This window comes from Elephas maximus, chromosome 3 (assembly GCF_024166365.1).
Source record: "Elephas maximus indicus isolate mEleMax1 chromosome 3, mEleMax1 primary haplotype, whole genome shotgun sequence".
In the NCBI taxonomy this organism is placed as follows: domain Eukaryota; kingdom Metazoa; phylum Chordata; class Mammalia; order Proboscidea; family Elephantidae; genus Elephas; species Elephas maximus.
The window spans coordinates 185,635,612-185,646,320 of NC_064821.1; the positions used below are offsets into that span (position 1 = coordinate 185,635,612).

Below are 10,709 nucleotides of genomic sequence, written 5' to 3' on the forward strand. Positions count from 1 at the left end.
GTTCCCACTGTTGGGATGGGTTAGCACACCCTCCTATAATTAAGGTGCTCCTTTGAGGCAGGGCTGGCTAGAGCTACAGGGACAGATGTGGAAGGGGAGTCTTTGTTTTCAACTTTGTGATGGCACCTAGGCCCTGTTTACATGGTGCTCTGAGCACAGTGTTTACGTGCAGAAATGAGAGGCCTTGTCTTTAAGGTCCTGCCCGTGGGCTGGTCTGTTCTAGGCTAGTGTGGGCACTTCGAGGGCTTTTCTCAGCCTCTCCTCTGGTTTACTTTCCTGAAAGGTGCCCTCCTGGCACAGTGGTTGGCAGCTCAAACCAGGGCTTCCAACTGGTTCAAAACAGTTCATTCATGGCCTGCGGAAATAAGTGCAGCGTATGCTCGCATAGCAACCAAGGCTCTTGCACATCAGATTTTGTCCCAAGTAGGAAACAGCACTGCCCTGCTCAAAGATGGCAGCTGCCTGCGCTGCTGTGAATGCTTGTTCTTCACATTTTTGCCAATAACCCAGTCTCCTGCATTGGGCTCCTGAAGTCTAAATTGAGGGCGCTTAATTTTTATTCTAGGGGAGACGAGCCCTGGTGGTGCAGTGGTTACACACTTGGCTGCTAACCGAAAGGTCGGTGGTTCAACCAGGGCTTCGAATTGGTTTGAAATTGTTTGGTTATGAACTGCTTCTGAAGCCTTATGTGGGAGATTGGATTATTGGCTGGAAGGTGGAGAGTGATACACATTCAAAGTGGTACAGTCAGCCACCATCTTTGAGCAAGGCAATGCTGTTTCCTACTTGGGACAAAATCCCACGGGCAAGAACTTTGGTTGCTCTGCAACACGTGTGCTGCCCTTGTTTCCGTCAGCTGTGGCTTAACCATTTTGAACCAGTTCAAAGCTCCGATTCAAACCCACAAGCCACTCTGAGGGAGAAAGATGTGGCAGCCTGTCTGCATAAAGATTACAGCCTTGGAAACCCCATGGGGGCAGTTCTGCTCTGTCCTGTAGGGTCACAGTGAGTTAATACTGACTTGACGGCAACAGGTTACTTTCCTGAACCAGGGAGTAGGAAGGTCAGGATTGTCAATTACTGTGAAAATAACCCGCCATTAAGCTTAGGTTTCCCGTTCTACTGGCTGCTACTGTCAAGAAGGATTTGCAGAGAGTTTGCTATGGACAGGGCTGGCGTGCAGCACGGACCTGTCCCATCACACGTCATCCTGCACTTTGCTTTTTCCTCCCTGATTCTGACTTTGGGAGGAGCCAGGCACACTGGCTGCTGGTGTTGTTTACCCAGGCCTGACCGGGCTTCCCAGCGGTTACCTGGATTGTTTTTTAGAAAGTAACTGGGGAGGCGGTTTGGGGTGACTGGGGTGAATTGAAATGGATGGTGAAGTAAGTGGATTCATTCACTAGCTGTGAACCTTGAATAGGCCAGACCTTTACTTGTAAAAGGAAGGGATTGGACTAGATGAAGATCAATTCCATTCACAATTTCATAGAGCAGTTACTGTGTGCTAGGCACTGTGCTGAGCTCTGGAAATGTAGTGGAGCCAAGGTCTTTACCATTATGAAGCTAACAGCCTCCTGGGGGGTGCATACAAGTAACCAGGCAAAATTCGGCATGTGCTATGAGAGGAAGGAATGTGTGTTTTCTGTGGGTACACAAAGGAAGGGCACCTCCTCAAGGCTCTGAAGACTCTCCGGAAGAAGGGCTGTTTGAGCTGAGTGGCTGTTGTCAAGACACAGGTGGGAGGAAAGGGGGCAAGTGAGAGGATCTTTCTAATTCTAAATCCTGCTTTTATCCTTTCGAAATTGGCTTCTCATCTTGGCTAAAAGACAAATGCTTCCTGATGCCTAGCAGCCCTTCCATGTTCCATCATGGCCTTTGTACACAGGCAGAAATATTACTTGAAGTAAGGGTGAAAAAGAGCTGGGGAAATGAAAAGAAGGACATGGAAATACCTTCCCCTGGATTATTAGCTTTTAAATTCGCAAGAAAGTCACATCATTTGGTTAAACTGGGGTGGCAGTGGAGGATTCGTGGGGATATTGAAGAGTTCATTTGAAAAATGGTGCTTGTGGGTTCCAGGTGTCTCATTAAAGTGGAGCTCAATCAACTATGTGCCGCTTAACCCTAGTAATCAGTCTGGGGTCTCTGCTCGAGTCCCTCGAGGTGGTCTTAGAGCAGTGCATCGGAGGGGGCCGTGTGCTCATCAGAGTTGCCTCCTTTCCCTCATCACCGCTCCAGAGCCCACCACCACCCGCTGTTCTTGGGTTCTCTTGTAAGGTTTATATCCATGTTTAGTTTTCCCCTTTGCCCCCATTTAACACATCCCTATCCTGTGTTGGGGGTCTCTGCGTGGCACAAGTGGTTTGCACTAGACTAGTAACTGAAAGTTGGTGGTTTGAACCTACCTAGTGGCACTGCGGAAGACAGGCCTGGCTGCTTCTGTAAAGATTACTGCCAAGAAAACCCTGTTTAGCACAGTTCTACTCTGTAACACATGGGGTCACCATGAATTGTAATTGACTTGATGGCAATGGGTTTGGTTTTGGTTTTATCCTGTGTTATAGGTCACACTCAGCCAGTACCAGAAAGAAGCAGAAGAGAGTAATGTGGCCCTTCAAAAAGAAGAGGACAAAGTAGAGCAGAAAGAGGTGGAAATCGGAGACCTGCAGAGGCGCTTGTTAGGGATGGAGACGGTAATTGTTGGTGTCTTGCTTTTCAGTGCCTAGGCTCCTGGGCAGGGAGGGGGCCTAAGGATTGACTGAGGCGATTGCTGGGCCTCTCCTTTTCCAAGCAGCTGCAAAAAAAGGACACTTCACAGCTTCCTTTGGCACATACCTGCAAACAACTTTTAGGCTTTAATGAATAGGAGAGTCTTTCTCTCATCAAACTTCAGCTCTCCCTAACTAGAGCTTAACCCATTTCCATTTTAGTTGGGTTCTTATTGAACTGCCGCTTTGGGGTTTAAAAGCTTCTTAAGAATCTGCTCAGCCTGGTACCTCAGGGTTGGCAGCCATAGCTGGCAGGTGGGCCTGAATAATGGGAGGCCAGGCTCTCCCTCCGGTGGCTAGGCAAGACTGGGAAGTTTCTGTGTGCTGAGGGTGGGGAGGGTTATCCTTGATAGGGGAGGCTGCCCCATCAAACCAGCTTGGCCTGCTGCTGCTTGGCAGCTGTCCCAGGCCAGTAGAGGCCGAGTCTCAGCCCTGGTGCCTATGTCACACCAAATACAGAAACCATTGCCATTCTCTCATCCCAGATTTTCCTTTCTTTGGCCCATCCAGGATCACCAGGCCTTACTGGCGAAGGTCAGGGAAGGGGAGACAGCCTTGGAGGAACTTCGCACCCAGAGTGCTGACTGCCGAGCAGAACAGGAAAAGTAAGGGCCCTATTCACTGTGAAGCTGGGGTGCAGGTTGGGGCAGGTGGGCCACGTAGGCTGCAGCTTCCATGGTGGCCAGATACGGGGAAGCAGCTGGTGCTGATGTCAGATCTTCCACCCCTGACTCACAGCATGTTTGCCCAGGGTGGGGCCCTGCCCAAGGAGATACTGTTTGGGAGGCTGCCATCTCTGGGGAGTTCATTTTCCACGGAGTAATAACCTACAGAAAAGGCCTTTATGGTTTTTTCCTTACGTTATTACTAAAGAAAGAAGCCAAGGTCAAGCAAGGGCTGGCAAAGCATCTGCTGTAAAAAAAAAAAAAAAAAGCAGCATGTTATTCCAGAGATTATTGTACTCAGTGTACTTCACCACAGTTCCGTCACCACAGAGACAAAACCCAGCTGTAAACCAGTTAAGGGTAAAAACTGAATAACTTCCTATGAATCCTGCTGATGAAAAATAAATAGAGTGGCTTCGTGAGAAGAGACTGAACTTCCTGTCACTTAAAGCAATTCAGATAGAAACTGAGAACCACCTGTCAGCAGTGGCATACAGGTGATCTCTGAGATCTTTTCTAACTCCCAAATTAGAGAGTTGTGCAGATTCCCTACGATCAGAGACCCCAAACCAATGAAACTTACAGAGCAAAGATTGGGCCATTGTGTACTTTCAGGAATTTGGAAATTCTTTATGCTGTTGGCAATTAATTAAGATCTCAAATGTTAAATCAAATTTGATTTAACATCATCATATTGAGTCTGATCTTCATTGTATGAGTTGAGCCTTTTATAGTTCAGTAGACATTACATGAAGGGCCTACTAAGGCCTGGGCGCTGTCTTGGGTGCCGTCACCCCTCAGTCTTATGGGGACATTTTCTCTTCTTGGGAATAAACTACATCTTAGGCCAGCCTGACGTGAAAACGCAGACATCTTATTCTAGCCTCCTTCCTTACTCACCTTTGTATCAGAATTACTTTAAATTGCTCAGCATTCCCTCTTCCTCTGTGGTGGAGCCACTCATGAGCAAGAGAGGGGAGGAGCAGGAAAAACAAAAAGGACCAGATCGTCCAAAACCGAGGCTCGGGAAAATGCTTTTACAAATGCAAGTTTTCTACGTAAAAGGAGATCGAGAAGTAGGGATACTGGAGAGCTGTGGGTGGAAACCCAGAATGTTTGAAGTTTAGGAAGGAATGTTGGACTGCTCAGGTTGCCTTGTAACCCCTCGGCCTCCAGCCGAGCACTGGCCGTCTTCTAGTAGCGTGTGCTTGTCAGCTTCCTCAGGTGGAACTGGAGGGTCCATGGGACCTGCAGTTCTTCAGAAGCTCCTGGACACTCCCCAGGGGCTTGCTATATGAGGTTATGGCCTGGTTTGCTTAGAAGATGCAAAAGAAACACCGTGGTCTGGGGATCAGGAGACTGAGAAACAGAGTCATGTGAAGAGGCTTTAAGGATCCTCAAATCTTGTTTCCCTCCGGGTATAAATCCTCACCAACAGCGTGATGGTGCTGGGTACAATAATCCCAGCTCCTACTTGAATCTTTCCAGTAATGGGGAGCTCATTACACATGAGGCAGCCCACCTTCTGACAGCTTTCATCTGAGAACAGTCTTCCCTGTTTTAATATAAAAGCTGCATCCCTGGATGGACGGAATTGCTAGGCTGAGGGCTGAAGACCATGGTCTCAGGGGACATCTAGCTCAATTGACATAACATAGTTTATAAAGAAAATATTCTACATCCTACTTTGGTGAGTAGCTCCTGGGGTCTTAAAAGCTTGCAAGCAGCCAGCTAAGATACATCTGCTGGTCCCGCCCTGACTAAAGCAAGGGAGAATGAAGAAAACCAAAGATACAAGGGAAAGATTAGTCCAAAGGACTAACGGACCACAACTACTACAGCCTTTGCCAGATTGAGTCCAACACAACTAGGTGGTGCCCAGCTACCATCACCGACTGCTCTGGCAGAGATCACAATATAGAGTCCTGGACAGAGTGAGAGAAAAATGTAGAACAGAATTCTAAGTCACAAAAAAAGACCAGACTTACTGGTCTGACAGAGACTGGGGGAACCCAGAGAGTATGGCCCCCGGACACTCTTTTAACTCAGTACTGAAGTCACTCCTGAGGTTCACCCTTCAGCCAAAGATTAGACAGGCCCATAAAACAAAATGAGACTAAATGGTCACATCAACCCAGGGGCAAGGACGAGAAGGCAGGAGGGGACAGGAAAGCTGGTAAAGGGGAGCCCAAGTTCAAGAAAGGGAGAGTGTTCACATGTCATGGGGTTGGCAGCCAGTGTCAGAAAGCAATATGTATATTAATTTGCTCTATAAACCTTTGTCCAAAGCACAGTTAAAAAACAAAACAAAAAACTGCCCCCCTGAAACATCCATCCACGGGCTCTAGCTCTGCCCTCTGGAGCTGTCCAGAGTGACATATCCTTTTTAACCTTTATAAGCCTCACTTTCCTCATTTGGACTGTAGATGACCTCTGATGATGCTTCCAGCATGATGTTCTAAGGTGTCCTACCAGCTATTCTTTTTGGGCAGACCATTGGGGATCAGGTAGAGGGAATCACACCTGATGGAAACCTCCCGCACCCAAGGATTTTCCTGTGACTGGGTAGACAAGGCATCTTTCCCCCTTGTCTCAGCCTTCTGGTTTTTATCTCCAGGGCTGCTAGCCTGGAAAAGGAGGTGGCTGGGTTGCGGGAGAAGATCCACCACTTGGATGACATGCTTAAGAGCCAGCAGCGGAAAGTTCGGCAAATGATAGAGCAGGTAAGAGGGTCCAAGCAGGTGCCTTGAACTACTTCTTCTGGAGGTCACCACGTTGAGTCTAGCCCTCCTTTCCTGTAAATATAAGCTTCCACTTAATTTATTCTCCTAGGGAGTTCGGCTTTATACTCATGTGCTTCCCATAAAACGTTATAGCTACCAATTATTAGAGTTTGGGTTATTGGGATTTGCTTTTCTTCTATATTTCTCCTACTTTTTTGGCCATTGGCTTCTGCTTTCCAATGGGAAAAGAAGGAAAAGGTTAGTCTCTCATATATTCTATGAAGAGTGCTGGTAAATGAATAACTGAGTCACCGTAAACTCAATTAGCTACAGAAGACTGGCAACCTTTGTGCCTCATGGCAAATTTTCTGTCTTCTGCCACCTGAGCTATAGGGTGTAGTATACTCAGGATATGCCAATGTGCAGAATTGTTTCAGGAACTTAAAAAGAAAAAGTTGCTGTTGAGTCCACTCCAACTCACAGCCACCCTGTGTGTGTCAGAGTAGAATTGCCTCCATAGGGTTTTCAATGGCTAATTTTTCAGAAGTAAATTTCCATGCCTTTCTTCAGAGGCGCCTCTGGGTAGACTTGAACCGCCAACCTTTTGGTTAGCAGCTGAGTGCATTAACTGTTTTCACCACTGAGAGGGCACATTTGCTGCATGTCAGCCCTGCGAGGGCTGGGGTTTTTATGTTTTGTTTGCTGCTGTTTCCCGTTATCTAAAACGGGGCCTGTCATAAATTAAGCACTCCAATAAATATTTCTTGAATGAGTAAATAATTTGTATTTTCCAAAGCCAAATGGAATGGTTTTTGAATCATCCCTTATTTTGGATTATCGGTGTGGTGTACCTCTTACATCCCCTTCCTGCTCCTGGAATAATCAAGAGCTTAATATTGGCTGAAATGTGGCTTTCCTAGAAAAGCTAAGCAAACCATGGGAGAGGTACAAAGCACCGTGTTTCATCTCTGCCGGCTCCTCCAGCCATGAGGGTGAAGTTCGATGAGCGTGTGATGAGTCATTTCAAAATGAGCTCCCATGTCTCCCACGTCTTTGCAGCTCCAGAATTCAAAAGCAGTGATCCAGTCAAAGGACACGACCATTCAGGAGCTCAAGGAGAAAGTCGCCTATCTGGAGGCAGAGGTGTGTATGCCAGGCAGCCCGTGAAAGGGGAGCAGGGCTCTTGAAGGGAAGATTGGATATAGGGAGGTTATTGAGGGGGTCTTGGTTCTGTTTAGCTGCTGCTCAGAAGTGAGCATCTGGGATGGCTGGTTGATCTTTAGTTCAGCTGAGTAAACATTTTCTGAGAACCTTCAGGGAGTTGCTGACAATGATGAGACCTGTCCCTGTTCTCAAGTGACATATCATCATGATGCAAACCCTGTGCCACAGCAACATGGAGGCTACCTCTTAATTCTGACCCTGTGGGCTTTGCACAGGGGCTGGCCATGGAGCTGGACCTTGAAAGAGGAGGTATCCTGTAGGTGACGTCTTCTCCATGGCCAAGATGATGGGCTTGATTAGCTAATGAACTGTCTTCCTAGTTTGATTTCCGCTTTGCTGTGGAGCCTTTCTTGTCCATTGACTGCCTGGAGGTTGCTTCGCCGTCACTGTGTGATGATCCCTTGTAGTGGGACAGAAATGAGAGATAAAATCGTGTATTTCAGGGAGTTTGTGGTCTAGAGTCGGAAATAAAATTAGGGAAAAAAAAAAAACCTAGGAAGAGTATAAAAATATATGTACATATATATTTTAAAAAGATCTAAAATATAAAAATATTTTTTAAAAAGACCTAAGAATACTTTATAGAATAGGTATATATCAACAAGGGCAATTGAATAGCTGAGCTGACTACAGGCAGTTGTAGACAGGAAATATAGTATATACAAGATGTGTAGGAAATGATCAGTGTTGTACAAAGTTATTGGGAGGACATTCTTGAGGATGGAGGCTGAAGCAGAGATGGGAGGAAGAGACCCATCGGGAGTAACAGATAAGGAGGGAGGGCATCCTGGTGGTGGTGTGTATGGTAGGGGTGGGGGCAACAGCAGCAGCACAGACACAGAGGTGGAGAGACTGGAAAGAGCCCATTGAATGTGACAAATGGCAATCCAGGAAAAGGCCAGTTCTAACCCTGTAACTTGTATTACAGAATTTAGAGATGCACGACCGTATGGAACACCTGATAGAAAAGCAAGTCAGTCACAGCAATTTCAGCACCCAGGCCCAGGCCAAGACAGAGAACCCTGGCAGGTGAGTGCATGCAGTGGGGCCCAGGTGGGAAGGGAAGGAGAGACGGAGCTCTGAGAAACCTTGAGTGCTAAGGCAAAAGCAAGCTTCTTTTAAATCCAACTTTACTCTCGCAGTCTCTCATCTCATCCGCTCTCCACCAGAACCATTTTCTAACCTAGAGTCGAGCCTGATACCATGACCCCAAGGGGGTCCATGAATAGCTTCTAGATGTGTGTGCACCCCTTGCAATCATATCCAAAAAATTGTGTATGCATAATACATGCCTATTTCTTGGGAGAGGGTCTTTTGCTTTCAAGATCCTAGGTATACCCACTTCTCAGTTATTTAACTGCCCCCTCTCTTTTACTTGTCCCTGCCACTAGAAGAAAGTAGCATGCCTAAAATCTTCTCTTAGCTGTCACTAACAATTACCATTTCAGAGCACTTGGAACCCAAGAGATCAGCCAGCACTGAAGTAGGACTCCAGGGACAGACATGGAGGGGAGGCTCGGTGAAGGGTGGGCAACAACACAGCACTCAGCGTTTACAACTTTCTTTTCAGCGTTCGGATAGCCAAGCCCCCCAGCCCTAAGCCCCTGCCTCTCATCCGAGTGGTGGAAACATGAACTGGATGGAGAAGGGAGAGGGCCACCTGCTGCTGCTGCTGCCTCTTGCCTGTGGAGAAGCCCACACCCCTGTAGGCTGTTAGCACTGACTTTTGACTTCCTGACTGTTTCCTGACTGCACTCAGGGCTTCTGCTGGGCGGACGGAGGATGAGCGCCTCCTCTGGACACTGCAGCCCTTTGGAAGCCATCCTACCAGCAGGAGCCAGGGCAGTCTCCTTGTTGCCATAGTTACTGTTATTTCTCTATAGCAGAGCCTCCCTTCTGTTATAGACTGGAGTCCAGCTGCCCCAGAAGTCAGGCCCTCATCGGGTTAGGAGAGGCAACAAGATTTGCCTCAGCCCTAAAAGCTGGAGACACAGATGTCCACAGTGATTGGAAAGTGTCCTGGGGGAATGAAGTTCCTTCTGCAAACACAGTTTGGTTCTTAGCAACAGTTTGGTTTTCTACCCGCTCCATCCTCAGCCCCTGCTGACCTGGACCTCCTACAGATAGACAGCGGGGCTACCTGTCACGGCCTGGTCAGAGTCAGTGAACCTAGACTTTGATGGCCCTGTTTTTCTGGGGAGATGGGAGTAGCTTTGAGCAGAAAGATTCTCTAGGGCCATGGACAGTTACGTGTGACTTCTCTGCTGTGAAGACTCCCAGAATCTCTTAGGTTTTCCCCTAAGATGCAGCACAAGGTACACCCTAGTCTTCTCCACCCAGAGTCTACAAACTATGTCTTCACTGGGTTACATTGGTCCCAGCAAAACCCCAATTGTATTTATTTTTCTAAGTTATTGGTGTTTTTGCTTACATCTCACAATTGATTTAATATCAAAGTTTTGTAACCTTCTCTTATGATGTTAGGATTTGCTCAAAACTGGGAAAAAGAGTGTTCCCACTGGATTTGTTGACTTCAAAGTGACATTGTTATAAATCTCTCTCATTCCTTGACCTGCCGCTTTTCTGATCCTCCTCCAAACCTGTACCTCAGGAAGGCAAGGATATTTTCCCTGAGGTGTTGGGTTCTGCATGTGTGTTGTTTGGGGGAAGAAGCAGGTAGGACTCTTGGGGAAGGACAGAGTTCTTCCCTTAACCCTCCTGTACCCCTCTGCTCCATAATCAGCCTGTTACCCTGGCTCTGAATGACCCTCGAGCTTACCGGGTTTTCTTTAGGGCTCTTCCTGCAGCCTTACAGAGATACAGATCAGAGTGTGGCAATATAGGAAATAGAAAAATTAAAAATAAACATGGCATAAGTCTTTAGGCTCTACTTGGCTGAAATCCAGAAGACTTAAGTCTGTGTGTTTCTGTGGATTGGAACTGGGCTCCCATTCTGGCCTTGTCTGCAACGGAGTGTGGGACTTCTGGCCCTTCCATCATGTGGAAAATGAGGGGCTGGGACCAGATGATCTCCATGGGCCTTTCCAGTTCTGGTATATATTTTCTTTTCTGTGACATATTCTTTGTATGGTGAATTTAATAAATTATGTTAATGTGTCTCTTTGAGCTGGCCTGGTTCCATTTTACTTTTGGGGGAGGATGAAAGAACATACAACTTGAGTGCCTCTTGAAGATGACCACGCTATTATCCACATCTGGGATCTGTGGTCCAGACACCTCAAACACCATGGTAGGAGTACTTTGAGGCGTTCGGGGGAGTTAGAATGTCCCCTGTCAAGCAGCTCAGCAACATGGTGTGAGTCCTC

The 10,709-nt window shown here is 47.2% G+C and overlaps 1 protein-coding gene across 2 annotated transcripts in view; it reads left to right on the top strand.

Annotated features, from left to right (window-relative positions):
- The window catches only part of TUFT1 (tuftelin 1), a 44,581-nt gene extending 34,072 nt beyond the window's left edge, over positions 1–10,509 (top strand). For both annotated transcript variants that reach the window (XM_049880480.1, XM_049880478.1), the window contains 6 exons: positions 2,568–2,696; positions 3,282–3,376; positions 6,054–6,159; positions 7,219–7,302; positions 8,312–8,412; positions 8,954–10,509. In XM_049880480.1, the coding sequence (XP_049736437.1) occupies positions 2,568–2,696; positions 3,282–3,376; positions 6,054–6,159; positions 7,219–7,302; positions 8,312–8,412; positions 8,954–9,017 (579 nt within the window). In that variant the 3' untranslated portion in view covers positions 9,018–10,509. The remainder of the gene's footprint in view (positions 1–2,567; positions 2,697–3,281; positions 3,377–6,053; positions 6,160–7,218; positions 7,303–8,311; positions 8,413–8,953) is intronic.
- The last annotated feature ends 200 nt before the right edge of the window (positions 10,510–10,709 follow it).